Source organism: Coloeus monedula, assembly GCF_965178545.1.
Source record: "Coloeus monedula genome assembly, chromosome: 12".
Classification (NCBI taxonomy): Eukaryota; Metazoa; Chordata; class Aves; order Passeriformes; family Corvidae; genus Coloeus; species Coloeus monedula.
This window is the reverse complement of record NC_138792.1, coordinates 3,171,916-3,194,694: the sequence shown is the minus strand read 5'-3', so window position 1 is coordinate 3,194,694 and position 22,779 is coordinate 3,171,916. Positions and strand designations below refer to the sequence as shown.

Here is a 22,779-nt window from a genome sequence, read left to right as displayed (position 1 = left end):
CCTGGAAGCAAAAACAGTAAAGTGGCTTGTTACATTTTTGACTTAAATTCATGCAGCACTGTTGGTGTTGATAATGTAACTCTGTAATGGGAGGGTGGGCTGCAAGCTCAGCTTTAAGTTTGTCTCCTCCAATTTTTAATTGCTGTACATTTAATTTGGCAATTTAATAATGGCTTTTCAAGATGGAGCAGCCAGGTAAAAAGTCAAAGCAAGATGAAAACGATCCCTGAATAGCTAATTTGATTTGAGCTGCTCTGCTGTTTTTAAAACAAAACATTTACACAAAATTGTTTATGAAGTAACAGGTGCCCTTTGTGTTCCTGCCTCTGGAGGAGCACTTGACTTGCACAGATTTTCTGTGGAGAAAATACCATGAGGGGGTTTTCTTCTTTTTCTCTGAAAAAGCATTCACTAGCCTAACCTCTTAAAGCAACTAGTAAAGCCTGTGATTTATTTTATTGACTTTAAAGTGGCACTGACCTGAGAAGTATGGTCTCAATGCTGGAGTCAGTGAGAGTGTTTCCACCTCGGTCTCAGGTGCCATCTGTCATATCCCAAGCAGTGGCTGTCAAGTACTGAAGGGAATATCTTCCCCTTTCAGGCTTTAGTTAGGAGTTATGCCTCATTTCTTCCACTGTCACTGAGACAGCCTTGCTTTTTTTCTACACACATGGTTATCACAGCACAGTGTTGGTGTTTTATCTTCTGGTATTAGTCAGTCTCTGGAAGTCAACTTTTTTTTTTTAATTGGAAAAGCTGGTAATTCTGGTAGAGAGTTCTGTTTATGGCATGGTTTTGCTTGCACCATAAACCATGGCAACTGTTGACCATTGTTGGCCACTTCAATATATGCAAAAATTACTTTAATTGATATAATAATGTCATATGTAGTCAGTTAAGTCATTTATGGATTTGATATACAGAGGTGCCTCTGTGACTCATTTTATGTATTTTTTTGCCAGGGCTGTTAAGGCTCAAAATCTGCTTTTTCAACTAGCAGGCAGGGGCTGTGGGGAGGAGTTCTTAGTGTGTCCTGGAGCTGGCTGATGAATGCTCTCCATGGATAGGAAATGCCACCTCTTTATTAACAGCAAAAGAGCTCAGAATGGTACAGAAATTTAAGTGATTGCTGGAGTCTTTTATTTCAATTCTGTTTCCCAGAGCTGTGTTGCAGTACAACAGCTCTACAGCCTTTGACTGAAACAGCTGCCAAAAAAGCCACAGCTCTGCCCAAACCACAGCTTGACCTGCTTTGTGCTTCAGCCCTCTCCTCAGCTGGAGACTGCCAGCTCTGGCTGCAGCGTCCCTGTGCTCACAATATTCCTGGGTTTGTGGCTAATCAGCTTTTTCAGGGACTGTAGGATAATTCACATCAAGATTACACAGAGTTCTGGAGCTTGGTTTGAGAGGTTGGAGGTCTGGGGGATTTTTTTTGTAGGGGTTTATGCATGTTCCAAGATGTGGGTCTGGGGTCTTTTTTTTGGTGAGGAACTCAGTGGCAGCCTGGTGATTTTCCAGACCTGTTTGGCACACGTTTTAGTTTGATTATTGCTGTTACAGTTTGGTACCAGACCAGTGCTCTGTATTTTTCATGCCCAGCAGTATTGCTGTGACTGGGGGTATTGGGATAGAACTTGAAGCCATAACCATATTTTATCTTTAGTTAGAAGGATGAAAAATATCTGAGTATTGATTTCTGTTTGGAATTATTCTTTTTTTCTGCAGATCAATGTTTTTAAATTTTGTTTTTGTTCTCTGTTGAGCTTTTTGAATCATGTTTCCTAATAGTAAATTTTTAAAGCAAAGATTTGTTCCTGGAATGTGGGGGGTTTTTTGTTTATTTTTTTTTTTTTTGTGGATGGCTTTTCAGCCTTTAAAAGGGAGAACAGAAGAGTCATGCAGCCAAGTTTCCACTAGTCATGCTTGCCACCTCCTTTCCTTCACTGTGTTTTTATAGATGAAAGGCAGAGGCTCAAATTAAATTGACCCCTGAAGGCTGTGCAGGAAGATCCATGAACTGGCAGCACCATGGAGTGCTCTCCCTCCATGTGAGCCCCAGAGCCAAGCCTCTCCTCCCTGACAGAGGACACGGCCCAAGCTGTGCCAGGAGAGGCTCAGGCTGGACATCAGGGAGAATTTCTCATGGAAAAGGTTGTTACACATTGGAAGGGGCTGCCCAGGGAGGTGGTGGAGTCCCCATCCCTGGTGGTGTCCAAGGAAGGCTGGATGTGGCACTCAGCACTCTGGGCTGGCAGGAAAGTGGGGATCAGTCACAGGTTGGACTCAGTCTTGGAGGTTTTTTCCAACCTGAATGGTTCTGTGATTCTTCTGAAGCTGCAGGATGAACAAAGCAGTGATCAAGCCCAGTTTTTGTGCTCTGGGGTGTGGCTTCTTGTGGGATTAAGTATTTCTTTCACTCTCTAAACCTGCAAACCTTGCTGCCCTTAGCAGGAGCAGGCTCCAGTCTGTGTTTGCTGCGTGATGCCAGACTCCAGAGTGGCTGTGTCACCTCAGCACCCCTCGGTGCACAGTCAGCCCCAAGCCTGGTGCTTGGCAGAGGTGCTGTGTCACCCCTGGGGCCGTGCCCAGCCTGTGCCCCGTGTCAGCACCAGTCCTGCACTGACAGCCACTGCATCACTGCTGATGGCATCTCTCTGATGTCTGTGGGACTGTCAAATCCATCTCTCATTGAAGATAATTATAAGTACTGTAGGGAGAGCCCGTGCTGCTGCTGCTGCCTGCCAGCAGCGTTGGCCTGCTGGGCTGGCTCCTGCTAATGCTCCTGTGTTGTTTTCCCCTTGGTCACGTAACCAAACCAATTCCTACAGAAAGTTGTTTTTCTGGCTCTGTTGGCTTTTTTTTATTTCACTCTTAGGTTCCATTTCTCTCAGCAGTGCTGCTGGGATACCTTTTTCTTTTATAAAATTACACCATCAAAGGCTGCATTATATATGGAAGATACTCGACGTATAAATCCAGACCCAGAATTCCAAGTAACTGCTTTTTTCATAAGGGAGGAAGATAAAACCGTTGAACCAGGACTTTATAGCTTTGAAATAAGATCAGAGATTAAATTTTGCAGGGCAGGCCTGTATCTAGAAGCTTCTAGTCACTGCTGCTTACCAGATTTCACAGTCAGCTGGGCTGCAGCACATAGGAAACAGCTCAGAGCGCGTTCCAGGCACTGACTGCAGCCCAGTCCTCCCTGCAAGTGGGGTGATCTGCAGCCCCAAAACAGGTGCCTGAGGCCTGACAGGGTGTTTTTATCTCTTAGGCTCAGTTTATGGCAATATTTTTATTCCAGGTGCTAAATGTTGCCTTCTCTGGAGCAGGTGAGCATTTTGCCACAAGCTTTGGGGTGCTTGTGACTCAAGGTAAGGGTCAGTCTGTGCTGATAGCTGTGATAAGTGCTTGACTTTGTTGGGTTAGAGAAAAAGAACTTTTAAGAGAAAGTGGAATATCCTCTAATGCTGAAATTAATGGACCATGCAACTCTCTCTATTCTTTCCTTCTGTATTTTTCCTGTTCTCTAATTCCCCTCTATTTTCATTTTCCAATCAATTGTAGACATGTGGTTTCTAACTCTGTTTAAACCAGTACTTTGTTAATATTTGTCATAGCTGAAAGCAAAAAATGCTTATTTTTACACTTGTAGTGATTATGTGAATGTGTGATTTGTGTAACTTTTCAGGAAGTGCAACTAAAAGGAAATAAAATCTACTGCAAAGCTTCTCCACAGAATGGGTCAGCTTGGGAGGGCTCTGGTGCCACCTCCCTGCTTAGGCAGGGTCATCCCAGAGCACAGGGCACAGCACTGTGTCCGGGTGCTTCTGGAATATCTCCAGTGAGGGACACTCCACACCCTCTCTGGGCAATCTGCTCCAGTGCTGAGTCACTCCCTGGCTTTGCAGGGACATGGAGGGGGTGGGAATCCCTGTCTGGTGAAACTCAGTCCCTATTTCTGGAATAAGAAGCACAACTGGGGATTCACCGTGCCTGAACTCTGAACTTTTATCTTTCTGATGTGAGTGGGAATGTGCCCACCCAGCTGCAAAAAGACCTTGTCTACTGAAAAGAAAAATAGTGCAGCCTTTTGTTTTTATGTGAATATTTAAGTTTCTGCAACAGGGGATCCCTGAGGTCCTGGATTTTGTACAGCTTTTGCCAGGGTCAGTGTCAATTTGTGTGTCCACATTGCCTCCCTTGTGCAGGAATCTTCTGCATTCCAAGGAAAGGGATATTGCCATGGTTTAACTCATGGAAACTCTTGTTTTTCTGGAAGCTTGACCAAAAGCCTCTGGTCAGAGATGGAAGCCTTTTGAAATGTATCTCCAGGAGTTTAATGAGATTTGCTGGAGGACAGCTTTCCATGAGCAAATTATGTTAATACAGTTATAAGTTGTTGCTTAATGACTCCCTTACACTATTAGCTATATTGCTAATTGTGTGGCCAATGCAGTTGTGCTGGTCTGAGGATATCTTTGGGGAGCAAATTAAAAAGAAATTACGCTTACTTAGACTTTCCTGTACAGGAGTAATTGCATTCATGTGGTGAATTTTATTTGCCAACACTTCTAGTGCGTTGCTATTTTCTGTTGTAGCCAAGATATAATGAATATTTTTGGGGTTGTTTGGGGTTTTTTTTCCCCCAGCCAGGTGTTGTGCAGCTCTTGCTCAAATTTGGGTGACCAGCTTCACTGGAGGTAAGCAGGACTGTGAAATGTCTTTTGTTATTAAAATACCAATAAATTCTCTATAGAATCAGAGCCCTTAAGTGCTCCTCTGACCACTGACAGCCCTTGAGAAGTCTGTGCTGCACTTGTTTGTTAAAAACTCTGAAATGTCAGATCTGTTGCTGTTCATAAATGTTTATTATCAATAGGCAGCTGGAAATGTTACATCTGAAAAGGTAGAAACACCTTGATTTTTCAATAGGCTTACATTTTTGGGAAAAAAATTAAATGCTTTTTATTTTTTTTTTTCAGTTTACAGTTAAGCTAAAAATACACATAAAATAAATAATTTTATTTGTTATGTACATTGTTTCATTTTGTACAGGTTATATGAGGGTCTGACATGGAGTCTGCACTACGGACGGAAGTGATGCAAGTAGAAAAGTACATAAAACTAAGCATCTGTTTTTGCTTTTTGCTCTTGCCCTTTTCTCCCCCTTTTCTCCAGGGGAGGCTATTACCACTCAACTGGCAGATTCTGAGGTCCCGATTCTGTCTTTGCATACACAAAATTCTTACAACATCTAAAAGCTTTTTTGCCTGGAAAAGGCCTTTGAGTTTTTGAGCAAAACTAAAATAAAGAATTGTGGGGGGTGGGGGGTGAAGCCTCATCTTTTTTATTCCATGAAATAAAAGGGCATTTTAAAATACTCTCGGGTGTGAAGGTTGTTCCTGTGGTTGCTTTTTTTATTATTAATGAAGATTTAATCTGACAATAAAACTTGATTGCTAAAAAAACTGTTTGCAGAGTCAGCCTGGGTCTCCAGGGCTCCCATATAGAAAATAGAGTACTTAAGCATCTACTACTGTCTTTTGCTTCTCAAAATCCTTAGCCCTGTAGCCCCCAGACCTGCCTTATAAACACCCTCAGTAGTTTTTAAATAACTGTACAATACCCAGAAAAATAGACCCAAAAGTGCCCCCTTGCTGAAAAACAACTATTTATAGTCAAAAGGCCTCTCACTCTGTTGGCTAAAGGTATCACAGTGTTCTGTCAGCTCCTGCACAGGGCACATCTGAGCCCTGAGTACAGCATCTCTGCTGCCTCAGGAGGTGCTGCTGATGTGGAAATTCTTGCAGTGGGAGGGGAAAAGAGAAAACATCCCCAAAGTAGGCCATGCTGAGCAGGGATGGGGTAGCCAGGGGGGACAGGCTGCACTGGTGTCTGTAGTGGGTGGGTGTTGATGGAGAAGGGTCTGTCAGGAGCCTCCCCCCTTGGCGGAGGGTTGGACTGGATCTCCAGAGGTCTCTTCCTGCCCAAGCCATGATTCTGCATGTAAGGAATGAACTAGAGCTAAAGCTGGGGCTGGTTTGAGCTCTATTGCTGTTATGGCTGGGGTTTTTGTTTTGCTTTGCACACCTTAAAAAAACCAGAGCCGGTGGAAGTGTTTCCCTGAAGCAGAAAATGCTATCAAAGGTTTGGAGGATAAGGATCAAATGCTTTTTGCTTTTTAAGTATACTTCTTTAGATGAAACATGTTTTCTTTTTAAAACAATGGTGTGTGGTCAGGAATTGCCTCCAGAGCAGTAGTGGGTCTGGGTGGAGGTAATCATATGAATACTATAGAAATTACTCTTTTGTAAAAAGGGCCCAAAATGGGGAAAGAAGTGTGAAAATGAAATTTAATCAAATTATAAATGCCCAAAGTAGTCTTTATCTCCTCCCAAAAAATCCAGTAAGGGAGTGACTTTCTAGCTCTTTCAAGTCATGCATTCACTGAAAACTGCAGATTCTGCTGGGGGACAGTTTATTTTAGATGCCTCTCCAGTGAGTGGATTTATTATCCACCACAGGCTCACTGATTCCAATTAATTTTACCATGCTATTAATTAGAGTGCCTGATGCTTCCAGCCCACCTGGGAAGGTGTGACCAGCCCTGTCCCCTCCCTCAGCTGGGGCTGCTGTGCCGGAGGGCCTGGAAGTCCCTCTTGAGAGGAAGAGGTTCCTGCAGTGCATCCACCCCAAAAACAACTCAGTTCTCAGTGAAGTGACAACTTTCATTAACTGTAGGCAGCCCTGCTGGTTCAGATGTTTTTGCTGATTTTTTGCTGTTCTGTGTGTGGAATTGCAGCAGAGGTGGGAGGGGGTTCCTGTTCCTTTGGGAATCAGCCTCTGAGGCTGCACAAAGCTTTCCGCGTCTGTGGGACAGGATTGGACACTGCAGGATGAGTTCACTGGTTAAAGAGGAACTCAGCCAGGAGTTAAATCAACGCTGAACCTCCTCCCGGTTAACTGAAATATGCTTTTATTTGGGATTTTGGCCTTTTGAAAAGGAAAGTAGCAACATCAAAGTGAATCTGGGAGGGGCAGCGAGACAAACACGTAATGGTGTGAGAGCAGTGGGTGCTTGTGTGGTTTCCAGCTGCTAGAAAACCCAGAGGTAATTCAGATCCTTGCTCACACTGTTGCTGACTGTCCAGATATCCCTGCTTGCCCTGTCAGTAACATCCAGGTCCCCAGTGCAGGGACCTGCAAGTGCTCCTGTTCCTGGCAGGGAGCTCAGAGTGCCCTTACCCTGCCAGTCCCATCTCAGAGCTCCTCTTGCTCAAACCAAAGACCTTTATCCAGAGAGAGCACTAAAGAACATTGTACAGAGAAATCAGGGTGAGGAGCCCCTCTCAGGGATGCAGTTTCCTGCTGTCCAGGCTCCTCCAGCAGCCACACTCTGCTGCCTGGGCTGAGTGTCCGGGAGCTGCCTTCGCCTCTCCTGGGGCAGAACAGGCAGCAGGGCCACCCTGCTCCAGTCCCAGCCTCCCTTTGCCCTCCTGTGACACCCAGGTGAGTTGTCCTTGCCAGTGATGGGGTGAAAACTGATTATTACAGAGGTGATAATGTGACATTTTCCTATAGCCCTACCCCGGTATCCCGCTGTGCACCAGTGCTGAGCTGCCTGTGGAGCCCCCCCATGCTTAAAATGCTGTTGTACCAACCAATTTTAACCTCTTTAAAGGTAAGGGTTTATGTTCATACATTAATATATTTATTTAAATATTCTTGATATTTACAGTGGCTGTTTCTGCTAAAAATCATGTTACATGGACTGTCAGGAAAGGGATAGAACACAAATACAGGAAGGTGACATTAAGGGTGAGGCATAAATCACAAAAGTAAAGGTGTCAGAATTTAGGCTTCCAGGGTATGCTGCTCCTGCTCTCTGTCTACTGCAGAAGTCCCCTAAATTCCCTTCATGGGGAAACCATGCGAGTTTCCTACATGGAAAATTATCGTAACAGACATACAGTTACATCCTAACCTGAATTAGTTGTAAGAAAATAAACGTACATACTACTGCTACCAATATTAACTACTGACTGTATATAGCGCCTTTAAATTTGAAAGTGCTTATAAATAATGAACTAACCCCCCCTGCGAGGTAGGTAAGTATTATTATCCCTATTTTACAGATGGGGAAACTGAGGCATTCGAGAGGCTGAGTGACTTGCCCAAGGTCACAGGGGAGGCAGAGGCAGAGCGGGGAGTGGAGCTGAGCTCCCTCCTGGCTCTGACACTGCCCATGCTTCCTCTGAGGGGACACAGGTACAAACACAGGAGTATTTACATATTTACCAGTGAGTGAGCGATGTACAAATGCAGTTTTCCAAATAACCTGCACAGATAGTTCAGTTAATTTCTTGTTTCTGAAGCAATTTATGTAATCTCTGACCTGAGTACAAACACCTCCCAGCTCTATTAAATGCTTAACCCTGGGTGTTACTTGTTACCTTTTAAATTGGTGATGATGCCCCATCCCTGGAAGTGTCCAAGGACAGGGCTTGGAGCAGCCTGGCCTAGTGGAAGGTGTCCCTACCCATGGCAGGGGGGTTGGAACAAGAACTTTAAGGTCCCTTCCAACCCAAACCATTCCATGACCATTTGCAGGTGTGCTGCTTTAAAAAGCCATGTGAAAATGACACTGGGATGGGAGGTGAGAAAAACATGCAACTTCAAGAGCAAGAAACCTAAGAAAGGGTAAGTGGTTGAGATCTCAGTTACTCCTAACTCCAAACTCCTTGCATGATGTCCAGGGATCCTTCTTGAAGCCCACAGAATAAAGGCCAGGTGTGAACCAGCTGAGCCAAGGAAAAGTTTAACTCCTCACAGGAGAAACTCAGTGTCCCATCAGCTCCTACCCTGGCCCCTGCAGAGACAGCACAGGGCTCATTCACTCATTTCTCTGAGGGAAAGAATAACTTTCACTAAAACATGTTTTCTTTTTGAGCAATTGAAAGCAGAAAAATACTGGCGAAGTCCCAAATACTGTGACTGCAAGTGAATTAAGCAAAACCTGGGTTTTTTGGGTTTTTTTTTTAATCAAATGTATTTTTCAGAAGCTACTTCAATTTCACTCCCCTGAAGCTCCTGTTTTAGCATAATAATAATTCACAGCTGCTCCAAAGTCTATTGCTATCAACAGGGATGCATAGATGCAATCAAAGAGAATTTTGCCTTTTGGGGGACCAATTTGAGTTTTGCAAACTCCTGGACACGTGTATTAATCGCAGCCAAATCAAATATTTGTGTTGCATTCCAAAGTCAGCTCAGACTCACTCGTAGCTGGGAGCAAGGAAGGATCTCAGTCATGAAACAAAGCCCAGGGGAGCCCCAGCCAAGGAGCCACGTGAAGCATCTCCCCCTTTAGCACAGCACTGGGGGTTTGCAGATCTGTTACCCCTCGTGCCACTGCGATGTGGCAGCTCCCACCCCTGCCCTTTCGGGGTACAGCAGGGGAATGTGACTCACACAGGGAAGGGATTTTTACATTTTTGGGGGCAGCACTGCAGAGTTAATTCCATTTCTTTGTGTTGTTTGTACCTGGTAATGCATTTGAATTACACCATGTGAGCGTCACCAGCGGCTGTGTGCTTGTTCTCATGGAACACTTAAGAGCCTTTCTGCTGTCCAAGGATTATAAACCCTGTTTCTGGCTCGCTTTCAAGCCCAGCTGATGTAATCTGCATAACTGTACTTGAATTGTTTTCATTCTTACTCCTTACCCAGGAAATACCACAAAGATTTGCTGGCCCCACGTCAAGTAGAGTTCATAGACTGCAGTGTGGGTTAGGTGAGGCATCAAAGGATTCGAGTTCACCCCCCTGTAGCAGCTCCTGCTAACGTTTATCTTTGCAGAAACGTGCTCAGTTTGGTTTATTGACCTGTGGGGCTTTTATTGTGAGCACTGCCTTGGGGTGTTCAGACTGTGGCTCTCCCCTATCAATGGATCTGCCCCTTCAGCCAGGGGTGCTGGATTTCCTCATGGAATGATCAGCAAGCTGCTCCCCACCCTCGGGTTTTGCAAGTCTCCTTGTGCACCACCAATGTCAGTTTGCTCAGCCTTCCATGAACGAAGAGGAAATGCAGTTTTCAAAGACAACTCTAACCCTGCAATTAGTGTGAAAGCCTGAAATCTGTTGATACAAAAATGCCTTTCACTCTGCCTTAACTAACACATCCAGAGGCTTAAATATTTGGGGTTTTACACTGCCTGCTGGTAGCAAGGCTGGTGTCATTATAAGCAAGGAATACAGAAACGTTTTTGAGTCTCTGCTCCTCGCTGCTGATTTATCTCAAACAGGGTTGGCCTGGAGCCACAGTCTCCACCCTGAGGTCTGCACTGAACTCTTCCATGAGTCCAGGGTGTTGGCACCTCAGCTCTCCCCCAGGAGCTGCTGCATCACTCACATTTCTCTCTGTGCTCCACTGGGCTTTCTGGGTGAAGCTGCACAAGTGCCCAAAGGAAAAACCCCACAAGGAGAGTTTCCTTCACAAGAGGAGGGAGCCAGGTTTAAAACTTGGGCAGTGTCCAGCTGCAGGTGCCCCAGCATCTCTTATCCCTCTGCTCCTGACCCTCCCTGCTGCCAGCAGAGCTGCTCATGCCCCTTGCTGGTGAAATCTGACCCACTCCAGTGGCAGGTGTCGATTTTCCAGCATTATGTTTCTCCAGAGGCAATTCACAAGCCCGTTCCCAGGTGAGGTGATGGCTGGCAGCCACCCTGGGGAAATGCTGCAGCTCAATAACCCCTCCTGGGAGCAGAGCCCTGCACGAGGGCAGGAATGAAGCCATTCCCCAGTTCCTGGGCAGGACTTGCTTCCTCCAAGGAAGCAGCTGACCAAGAACAGCTCCGAGGTGGTGCTGAGTGCCAATCATCTGTGTTCCTTAGCAACACTGCAGAAGAAAGTTCAAGTATCCCACTGTTAAAAAATTAAAATAAAAATAAACCCCCCTGAAACCCCTGTTAAGAATTCGACCACCTTGCCCTTGATGGGGTTGTCTTCTCCCCCTCTCTGATGCTCCCTGGGACAACAGCAGTGACGGTGCCAAGCTCTGTCCAGACACTCCCACAGCTGGGGAAATAAAAGATAATAAAAGATACCACGTCCTGCCACACTCCTTTTTGTTGCACCTCAGAGAAGGACCTGCAGAGCTGGAGCTGCTCTTGCCTAGGCTGCCTTTCAGACCTGCAGCTCAAGGGCCCAGGGAAGATGGTCTCCCTGGTTTTCCCCCTGAAGCCCGACACCCATCAGAGAGGCAGCAAAAAGTGAATGCAGCACTGGAAGTAAGATTAGGAATTGCAAAATAAGGGCAAGGCTTAGAGCTGGGGTTTGGTTCAGCCCATTAGAAACTACTCTTGAGGTTTGTATTTCAAGCAGCCAGGGTTGGTTTGGGTTGCTTTCTTTTCGGTTCATCTACACAGAAGTTGGAGGCAAGGCCAGGTGCTGGCTCCCACTGTCAGCCTAATTGGAAGGTCCTTCTGCTCCCCAAAAGGGAGATTAGGTAAATAAGCAAATATGTTAGCAACAAAAACATGTTCCAGGTGGATGATCAAAGGGGTCTCATATTCAGTAACAATTCACAATATTAATATAGTGGCCTGAAAAAACAAGCACAATCAAAAGAATCAGAAGTCATATTGCTTAAAGGAAACAAAAAAACCCAGTTGTAGGTTGAAACCCTTTTAAAAAATATTTTCAGCGTGATTCTCAGCCTCCTGCTCACCAGCTGGTTGTGTTGTTGAGCAAAACTGAGCAGGATGCAGAGCCAATGGTGTTGGACAGCAGCACTGAAACCCAGCTGGGGTGGGATGATGATGGGAGCACTGGAGAAATCCTTTCCTCAGCCACCTGCATGCCTGAAGTCTGTGGGGTTTGTAGACTAAGACTGCATCCAAAGGGATTCCTGTGGTATATGGTGACCTTATAAACGGTGAAACCTTTAGTTTCGTATTAGTGAGTGTAAAAAAAGTAAATTAAAGAAGGTGCAGATGGCTATAAAATAGGCTATAACATAAGTAGGTTTACACTTTTTTTTCACCTGTGGACAGAAAGGAAACAGATGAGAGCAAACAATTACCAATACTTGGCTGAGTTTTCCAGTGAGAGTTAAGAGAGCTTTGCTTAGAGCCGGGTGGTGACATGATCCTCCTGCCCATCTTTCCACTGGTTTATAAACAAGTCACAGGCCTCTCCCCATGAATCAAACACATCCTCTGATGAGTCTATAAGTTTGGAGTTAGAGGAACAAATACTGGAAGCACAGTGAAGGGAGCTGGTACAAACCACAGGGCACTCCTTGCTCTGTCCCGTAAGTCTCGTGTTCCCACTGTAGGCCACCTCATTGAGGTTAATTTCACTTTTGGAACAATTCTCTTCTCTCTCTCTGTCCATCGGAGAATATTTAATGTCTTTCCACATGTAGTGTGGCTGAATGATGCCGTCTGAAATGGTGTACATGGGCTCTGAGCTGGGCTCAGGGACGTGGCCGTTCATCTTGGAGAAGAGCAGGCCCAGTCTCTTGAAGGACTCCTTCTTGGAGCTGGAGAGTCTCTGAACTCTGTTCCCATTTCGGACAAAGGAGCGCTTGCTGATGCCGTTGCTTTTTGGCTTCTCTTCCACCATGTTGATCCCAGACATGGTTTTAATCAGAGCAGATACATTGAAGTCCTTTTTTTTGTTGGCTACATTGAAAGACACGCTCTTGGCTCTGGATTTTTCTCCAGCACCATCCTCATTTGTTTCATCCTTTTGGGACACCTCTGTGCTGCTGGTAGAGTAACTCCTCCTCTGGGGCTTCCTGTTCCCTAAGAGGTCAAGAACTTCATAGCGAAAACTCGAGATGTCCTGTTTTAATTCCTGGGGCAAGAGGAGACAGGAGTTACTCCCAGCAGCCTTATCTGACATGAAGGAATGACCACATTCCCTCGGGAGGGCAGTTCAGTTGTGCCAGTGGCTGATACCAAACCACACAAGAACATCACATCCAAGTCCAGGAACACACAAAAATGATGTGTTGGTAGCGCTGAGAACTGGGGACCTCACAAGGTTTTTTGTCTCCAAAGGCTGGGGACTGGCCCTGTTGATCTCTGCCCACCCTCTGCCCCTCCAAAAAAGTCAGATAAAAGAGTTATAGAAGAGGGAAAACTGCTGCAATTTGGCAGGAATCCTGTCTAGCTGATAGGCCCAAATTTAACTTTGCTGGTCAGTGTTCTTAATATCCATCAACCCCAACCTATTCTTTGGCTCTGTCTGCATTAGGATTGGGAATGTGATGTTGATTCAAATCCCATACTTCATTCCTACCCTTTTCCAATGCTTTTGTCTGCATAGCACATTGTATATTAAAATCTGGGAGATGATCATATAGAAGACACTCAATCATAACTCCCTCTGCCCAAAAAACCCCACAGGCCCATCAGATATATTCCCAGCTCCATTCATAATCCCATTTCCACACATCACAAATCACCATAACAAGTTAGTGCAAACTCTGCAAGTGGCTGTTTGAATTAATAAAACAAATTATTGTTGAGGAATAATAAATTACCTTGAAGTTTTCTTCAGTTAAACCTTCGTTGGTCTTGGAAGTTCTTATCATTGCTGCAACGTATCTTTTCACAAGATTTCTTATCACTTCCTGGAATAGGAAACAATCCAAGTGATTCAATTGCTAGCTCAGCCCAAACTCTGTTCTTGCTGTGTTTCCCTGAGCTCTTGCCAACAGCAGCTGTCCTGACTCTGCTGGCTAAAAATCACTCACCACTAGAAACAAAATGCTTCCTTTTAAGCAGAGCAAACCTTGGGAAGGGGTGAAACAGCTTCCATCTTATGGATGCTCAGTTTTTAACTAAAGGCAAAGCAGGTATTTTGTACTGGAGTTTGTATGTGTCGAGAAAAAATTCTTGGAGTGGTCTCTCCAAGCAGTTCTTAGATGTGCTCTTTAACTCAGCTGCTGAAAGTTTTTACTATTACCAATCTCATGTGTGCACACTGCGTATCCTGATGGGCTGAATTTGGCATTTGAAGGTGGTTTATCAAGTATTTGAAAGCCAAGGAGGCTGTGTTAGCAATAAATAATGTGAAGAACAGCCAGGACCCCATGAGACAATGGACATTCACCTCAAACCATGTTCCCTAAGGGCAGAAACTCTTTTCAGGACGGCTGCACCATCTGTGGGCAGCACTGGAAGGGTCAAATCACACCTCAGTGACTTCTCCAAGGACTCTCACTCTTCTGTGTTACCTGTTTGCTACACTCCATGGTTTTGGTTGGATAGGCTCCATTTTGCTCTGCTCATGTCCCTCCCTGATGGCTTTACAGAAGCAAGCTGGTGCTTTGAGCTTGTCCATTTATCTGTGCCAGCCAAAACACACCGAGGCTGTTTGTGCATGTTGTGTGCAGGGAAGAGACTACTCCAGACCTGCCCTGCATTTCCCCCCCTTCATAAACAAGTCTGAGCACCACCAAGCTGAAGATGGTGTCTGCACCAAGGCTCTGCTGGGAGGTTTTTAAGAGATCCCAATGTCGCAGCCGTAAGCTGTGCTGTGAAGTCAGAAAGCACCGTATGTCAGTTGTCAAAGGTGACTAATTATGTTAACCACCAACTTCAGATAAAAGTGCTCTTCAGAAAGCAGGAGATGTCTTCAGGAAGACAAATTACTAATGGCTTTTGGCAGTGGAGCCTAACGTACCACCTAACATTCTGGAGAATTTTTTTCCTTCCAGCATGCTGGCATAATACATCCCACTGAATTCAAGGGCTGAAGCTGGTGTTTTTAATAAAGTTTCATCCTTTTGTAGGTTGAGTTTAATGAGTATTTGATGACAGGCAAGCTGAGGATAAACAAAACCAGCAAGATTCAGCAAAGGAATCATTCCTCCTTTCCTGAGCCATCCCAAACAAAAGAACATCCCAACCACAGTCTGAGTCAGGGATACTTTACACAAAAGAGCAAGAGAGGAACAATTCAAGAGTGCAAAAATGCTGCAGAAATAGTTTTAATCAGGATGGCCTGACAGCCTGATGCCAATGGGGATGTGACCTTGACTTCCACAGCCACACTGATACCTGCAAGTTTTCCACTATTCCAGAGGGGCTGAAAGGCAAGGACAGATTTACTGAACCATCCACCTCCAATGAGGAAATGCTTTAATCCACGATAAGCAAAATCCTCTTAGAGGAGCTACACTTATCAAAATATATTCTGGAAGCAAGCAAGAACTGAAGTATTAGAAAATGAGGAGGAGAAAGAAATAGCAGGTAAAAGCTTTATGTGCCCAAGAGTTTACCTGGTAATGTTGATTCTGAATCAGGTTGTCAGCGTGTCGTTCCTGGAAAGAGAAAGGCATAGGGGTGTCACCTGTCTGGCCCTGTCTTTAGAGCTCCTGATGGCTCTGAGCAAGTTATGATCCAGCAACCCTCTGCTGATCCCTCACAGCCCAACACCCTCCAGAAATGAAGCGCAAAGCCATGAGCTCCTTACTGTGAATGTTTTGAGGTTTTCGTGCCTCTTCTGTTCATTGTCAGAGTCGTCACCTGGGCACAGCTGGTTGTGGATCCACTTGCAAAGGTACCACACCGACTTGGGGCTGGGCACAATGTTAAAAGGAGGGGGCAGAGTGGCACCTTCATCGAAGTAACTCATCCAGAGCTTTGTCCGTGCAAACTTCCACTCGATATCTGCATGGTCCTGTGAGAGAAAGGCAGAGACCATCAACAGCTGCAGGCAGGTGTTCCTGGAGCCAGTGCCCACGGCTGAGGAGGTGAGGAGTGAGCAAGGAGGGATTTCTCCAGCCACAGGCAGAGCAGTATCACTCCTTACATCTCCCTTGCTGGGGGTGGGCTTAAAAAAATTGGTGTGAAATGCAGTTGGAGTAAAAAAATACCAGCCACTGAGAAATGAGAGGAGAGCAAGACCCAGCAAGGAGAATTCCATGTGCTAGAGGCCAGCTTTGTCCTTAAGAGGTTCTGCTTATTAGTTCACCAATGCAAGAAGCAAGAAAACACATTTCTTATTTTGCTTTTTGCTAGCACTTTTATTATCACAAACCACTGTTCCTCATGTCTAAACCCAATGAATTCTCATATTCTTCCCTGGGAAAAAGGTCTTCCATAGTGGTTTTTGATTTGTTTTTTATGGCCTCCATTAATTCTGCTCTTATAAGGAAATGACACATTTTATGTGTGCCGTATTTTACATCTTGCCTCTGCATTATCCTTACAGAAGCCAAGAGACATTTTACTCTTAGGTTGGTGGGGGTTTTTTTGCATTTATATTATCACGGGGATGGCTTGCTGTGCCCTAGTGTTTTTCAACCCAGCAAAGTGGAGGTGGGAAGTTAACACCATCATTTTAGAGCTGCACAGGTAGACAGAGAGTCTGTACAGTCCCCAGGAAAGGACTGCTGAGTTATGGAAGAGCCTGACCTTACAGACTTCAAAACAGCTGGATTTGGGGAGCACTCTCTGCAATTTAGTCCATGGAGCCAACCCAGTAACAAAGAGCATATTCCCTCCAACATCAGGGCAGAGGCAGCTCCCTGCAGCCAGAGATCCAAAACAGATCTTGTGCTGCTTTGTGCTAGTTTTAAAGTTGGAAAAACGCCCCTGTTTTGTGTGTTCTGCAGAGATTCTGACATTAGGCAGAAAAGGGAGGGAAATGATTTGCGCTGAACACAGCTTACACCAGTACACTGAACCGAAATGGGGGATTTGTGTGCTGTTACCACTGCAGAGGACAGTGCTAAGCTGATGGCTGTGACATTTCAGCTGCTCAGCATTTGCCTGAATGGTGTCTGACACGAGCTTAAACCAAAGCCACGATGATTCAGGCTAAGGAAGAACGCAAGGTGGGAGAAAAGGACAACGCAGGACTTTAATTTCCCAAGGAGATTTCAGCGAGTTTGGAACAAGCAGCTTATTGAGCACGGGGTGCTGGGCTGCAGCTCTCACAGGCAGGCACTGAAGTGTAGGACAGGGAGTTTAATAAAATATGGCTGAACATCATGCCCAAAAAATTACTACACTGGCTCTCTGGCCATGCTCCAGCGCCCTGACACGGGTAAAATATGCTCACATTTTGACAGTGAGATGCAGCTGAACTCCATTTTGGTAATGTATTCAAATTATGTGCAGCCCTCGATTTAGAACGACTGTCTCAGCGGCCCAGGAGCACATTAATCTCTGCAGAAGGTCTGAACCAGCTGAGAACATGATTGTCCCCTGCCAGTTTACCACAGCAAGCCATAGGTAGACTCAGAGGTGCAGCCTGACACGGCCCTTTTTCCTCCCACACCATCAGACCCCATAACTGCAGCATTGCTGTGAAGTATCACAGGTCGGTGCTCCTGGAAGTGAAGTTCTGGGTAGTAAAAAATGCAGTTTGTAGCAGAAGGAATAACTGCCACCATAAAAAAAAAAAAAAAAAAAAAAAAAGAAAGAAGACCAACTCCTGCTCATTTTTAGTTCTTTTGTCTCTACCCGCCAGCCCACAGGACAACTCCTGCCTATCAACTGCTCCCAGTCACAGGCAGAGCTGCCCCAGCCCCTTCCAGAAGCAGGGCTGGCTGCTCCCTGCACCTAAAAGCTCCCTCATGCCCATCTTTCCACCTGGACCTTTCCAGGTGTGGGCAGCTTGAGCTGAAAAAAGAGGAATGATGGGCACTGCAGGCCAGGTGAGCCCAGAGGGACCAGAGAGGGGGGAGAGCAAATCGATCCCCAGAGAAGGGGCCTGAGCTGCACTTTCTGTGCATTACTTGGATATAGCATTAGATATTACATTATTTTCCAGTTATCATGGAAAAGCCCTCTAAGATCATCAAGTCCAACCATTCCCCAGGGCTACCACTAACCCCTGTCCCCAAGTGCCACATCCACACACCTTTTAAATCCCTCCAGGGATGGAAACCCCACCACTGCCCTAGGCAGCCTATGCTAGTGCTTGACGATTCTTTGGGAGAAGGAATTTTTCCTGATATCCAAGCTAAACCTCCCCTGCTCACTACCAGGAAAAGCCCAGGGGCAGCTGCATGTTGCTGGTTTGAGCACCTACAGCATTTCCTAGGGAAAGAGCTGCATGAGCCCAGGGTTGAATTACACAGCCCTGCTGGGGCTGAGCAGGACCTCCAAATACCTGGCAGCACTGCCTGGGGCAGCTGGGGAGCTCCGGGCAGGGCAGGAACGGAAGGAGAGTGCAAAGGTTTATTTTGGATAGAGACGTATCTTTTAAATTCTTTGTCAGCACAGGAGTAGGTGTGAATGTGCTGCCTTCCAACTCGGCATATTCTGTGATATTCTGTGATAAATCCACCCTTCCCCTCTACAAAGGTCCATCAAAGGCAAGGTGTCAGCGGTGGGATCAGGAGCTGTGACTTGGCAGCAGTTTCCTTCAGCACATTCTAAAAGGGCCCGTCCTGGGCAGACGCAGTTTGGCAGCGGCTGTCGGATGCTGTTTGAAGAGGAAGGTAAGGCAATCCTCTACCTTGGGGATTGCAAATTTGTTTCCGGGAAAGGAGGGGAAAGGGCTAAAAAAGCTTTTCTGCACAAAGTGGGGTGGGTTTTTTTACTTTTTGTTCTTTCATTTTAAAATAGCTGGATGGGACACTTCATCCTTAGAAGTGTCCCAGGCCAGGCTGGACAGGGCTTGGAGCAACCTGGTCTCATGGAAGGTGTCCCTGCCCATGGCAGGGTGATCTCAACCCAAACCATCCCGGATTCTGTGACTACAAGGGCTTTCCTAGGGGCTGAGTGCTGTGAAGCTCAGCAGGACTTTTCCCTTGGGAAGTTTTGAGGCTGGTCTGAACAAATCCCTGTTGGTTTAAGTGTGTCTGTGGGTGAGGCTGGGGGATGCTGGCTTCACCCCACCTGTATTTCTTCTTGTGCTGTCTCAGTCAACAAATGCACTGTAACCTCTCTTAAAAGACAGAGCAGACCCTCTGTACAAAGCTCAAAGTATCTTTTCTTCCCTTCTCTGTTCTGCTGCTGCAAATCCCCCAGGGTTTACAAACTCAGCCTGTCTCAATTATTCACCTTGATGTCTTGTGAACCTGAGCAAATCAGATGAGAGCTCCTGGCAGCAGTTTTGTGTTGGAAATATAAAGCAAAGAGCCACTTCACTTTTACTGACAATGTCTTTGTGTGCCAGGAAACCACCATTTTCTTGGTTAGAGCTCTCCTTAGTGCCGTAAGCAGTAAAATCCCCACACAAAGCTACAGCTCCCCGAACTCTCCTCCCTGTGCTGAGTACCAAAAAACCACTTCAGTATCTGTTCTGTGCCCAGTTCAAACCTGGAGCAGCTGTGAGTTACAGCCAGGACATCAGTCCTTGCACAGGCTGTGCATGTGGCCCCACCAGACGTGCTCCAGGTTTGGGGTGTCTCCCCATTGACTGCTGGCCCCTGGGCAAGAGACACATTTTTGGGAGGTGCCTGAGTCTGAGCAGTGAGTACAGGATCCTCCCGGACCTGTGCTGTCTCATGCAGTGCTCTTAGATGACAACTCTTTGGTAACATTTATAATAAGCTAAAACCCCACATTCACCGGTTTTGCCAGCGTGACCTTGTTGCTTTAGGAATTTTGATCTAAGTTGGGATTTCACTGTCCTCTCTTTGAGAGCTTCTGTCTCTCTCGCCCTTGTTCTTGTCACCATTTTCTTTCAAGCACTGTTCAGCATTTCAGCTATCAAACACTCTACTTAAGAGGGCTGAGCCCTCAAGCTCAAAGAACACATGAACTCAAAGAAACCAGCACTCAGCTTTGCTGTGAGAATAAAAAAACCTGTCTCACTTCCTATCACAATGTGAATGTGTCATCCTGGCCACATAATCCTCTTGCAAATCTCTGCCATTTGAAGTGAGAATTAATCTCCCACAAAGATTTTCCTGTGGGATGGCTGGAGCCATTTCACTGTAGCAGTTGCAAATATTTTCTAATGCAGTCAAAGTGATATATTCACAGATGTGCCATATTTTAAATGATTACCTGCTACACTAATTATCCAGGATAATTCAGGCATTAATCTCTGTCTTTATCTCTGTGTAGAAATGTGTTGTTTACAGTTTCTGAGATGTTTTCTATAAAGATTTCCATCACCCTCTCCTTGTTGGGCCATACAGGTAGGATCACACTTTGCCAAATGACAGCAGTGAGTCCTGACCCAGCCAGCACAGACCCAGCAGGGGAAGATGCTGTCAGCTTTCTGCATGAGGTGGATACCACTGCCACAGCCTCCAGCTTCCTTAACCTCTCCATGACTTCAGTATTCCAGCTCCCTCGTGGCTGGGAAGCTGGTGGAGGAAATCACTGTGAATTTATCTGAGCACTCAGGAGCTGAAGCACATCCCATGGGAAGCCTGTGGCAAATCAAGGCATGGGAGTCCCATCTCCTGCCTCTTAAGTTCCTAGCATCCCTGAAAGCCCTGGGATAACCCTGAGCTTTGGCTGGCTCAGGGGACAGGCTGAGATGGATGCTGGTGATGCAGTGGATTTTGCAGGCGTCCCTGCACTCAGCTGCAGAACTCTGAGGGTTGCTCTGGATCAGGCTGGTGCAGAGCCGTGGCTCAAACACTCAGCTCCGAGGGGCAGGGTTAGGTATTAGGACAAAGTCCTACCCTGTGAGGGTGGTGAGGCTCTGGCACAGGGCGCCCAGAGCAGCTGTGGCTGCCCCTGGATCCCTGGAAGTGTCCAAGGCCAGACTGGATGGAGCTTGGAGCAGCCTGGGACAATGGAAGGTGTCCCTGCCCATGGCAGGGCTGGAATGAGATGTTTAAGGCCCCCTCCAACCCAAACCATTCTGTGATTCTAGAAAACCTAATGCTGGGGTGATGGTAATGCTCAGCAGCCAGGCATGCTGAGATCATCAAACTTTTCCACTGTCAAACCATCCCAGGATAATCAGTTGCTCCAGCTCCTCTGTGCCATGCAGAGCTGCCCGAGGGCTCCTGCCCCTTCCTCTGGGAAGTGTGCTCCTGGGATGCAAATCCTCCCCACACCCACTTGGAAGGAATAACATATAAAGATCTCCAGCATCGCTCTGGCTGGCACGAAAAGGGCTGCGTGTGCCTTTCTTGTGTTTTATTACACAACAGGCTGTGGGCTAAGCTGCAAACCAGGCTGCTGCCTGTCAGCTGCAGATATAGATGGCTGTGACAATGCCCTGGGGACCAGGCTGTCTGGCTGTGGCTGAGTGCCTCTGAAGGAGGGCTGGGGAGCTTTCTAGTCGTGTCAGGAGTGCTGGCAGGAGCTGGAGTGATTTCTGCAGCAGGAGCAGCTCTCTGCTGCTGACCCGCCCCAGGGAAGAGCCACCAGCAGCCCCACAGGGTTAGGATGTGCCCAAGCTGTACTTCCCTCTAGGAAGGAAGGGGGGGATGGAACATTTACCTTGCAGGCTACTGAGTAAGGGAGGCTGGTTGCCTGAGAGGCACAGGAACTTCAAAGGTGTCTTTTTTGCTGTGTAATTAGCAGTGCTGCAAAGCGTAGGAGAAGTCATTAGACTCTATTTAATGTATTTCTCTCTCCACGTGCCTCTTTATTGCTCTGTGCTAAATCCAGAGCAGGAAACAGCACAGAAAATATATCAGTGCTGGCTTTCAAGCAGGCTGGCACAAGAAAGATGCCCTTGTGTGTCCTGAACAGAAAGCACTGCAGAAAGAGGGTCAGGAAAAACTTAATCTTTACAGAACTCGACACGGGCAACTCTTGTGCAGTTTCAAAGCTGTTAATTTTGTAATATTTGTTGGGCAGAGCTCGGGGGTTTGGTGACAAGCTCAGAGAAGCAAGCAGCAAAAATCCAAGCAGGCTCTTTGACGTAAATGGTGCTTAACATTTTTCAAAGAAAAAGATGTCATAGGAAGAAAAAGTCTGTGAGAAAATCAGGAAGCTACAAAGGCAATTAATGCATAGGTAATTCAGCTGCAGCTGGCAACAAATGACTTCGCTTTCAAAGCTGGGGATGACATACTGAAGGGTAAGAACTTAATAGGATCAATCTCAAAAATAATACAAGGAAAATTACTAAAGGGGGACGATCTAGCATTGGAAAAAGCAATTAGAACAGTTAGGGCATGAGACAGCCAGAGAAGAGATGAAAGTACTGATGAGCCCAGGCTGCAGTGGGCAAGGAAAAGTCCTGGGCAGCAGCTGCAGTGGCTCTGAGGAGGAGCTGTGGCAGTGCCCTGGGACAGCGAGCCCTTGGCAGAGGAAAATAAAGGAAAACACACCTGGAGCACCCCCTGCACCAGCAGGCAAAGGCAGCTGGGTGGAAAGGGAGAGCAGCTCCCCGGGATGCAGCTCCAAGAGGGACACGGGGGGATTTTGGCTCCAGCAGAGAACAGGATGTTCATGAAGCACAGGCAGGTCCTGAAGAAATACTCATAAATAAGTACTAGCACTGGGGAACAAGGAAAGTGAATTCTTGGACCAGGATGCAGGCGACTGACCAGGCAAGAGCGACCCTTGTCTGGCAAAAGGCAGCAAGGCTCTTAGGTGCAGAAAGCAAGCAGAGCACAAAGGAAAAAAAACCCCAAATCTGAAGTTTTCCACAGCAGATAAGCCATCACTGCAACTGTGAGCCATAAAAACCTGGAAGCTGGGGCAAGATCCCAGCTGGCAGAGCCATGAAAGAGCATGCTGTAATGGAGGAAGTTAGGAAAAGTTTCCTTGATTTTGTAGTGTCCGAGGCCCCCCCTTGGGAATGGCCAGTGCAATGTCAACAAGACACAGCACAGCAACTGCATTTTATTGTAAGATGGATAAAGGACTCCACCTTTGGAGCCAA

At 46.3% G+C, this 22,779-nt stretch overlaps 1 protein-coding gene across 1 annotated transcript in view; it reads right to left on the bottom strand.

Annotated features, from left to right (window-relative positions):
• Positions 1 to 12,126: 12,126 nt before the first annotated feature.
• Positions 12,127 to 22,779, bottom strand: part of TRPC5 (transient receptor potential cation channel subfamily C member 5) — a gene marked incomplete at both ends in the record, with an annotated part of 62,566 nt that continues 51,913 nt past the window's right edge. Inside the window, 4 exons of the mRNA XM_082289154.1 lie at positions 12,127 to 12,861; positions 13,553 to 13,642; positions 15,296 to 15,337; positions 15,490 to 15,696. Coding sequence (XP_082145280.1) covers positions 12,127 to 12,861; positions 13,553 to 13,642; positions 15,296 to 15,337; positions 15,490 to 15,696 — 1,074 coding nt within the window. The remainder of the gene's footprint in view (positions 12,862 to 13,552; positions 13,643 to 15,295; positions 15,338 to 15,489; positions 15,697 to 22,779) is intronic.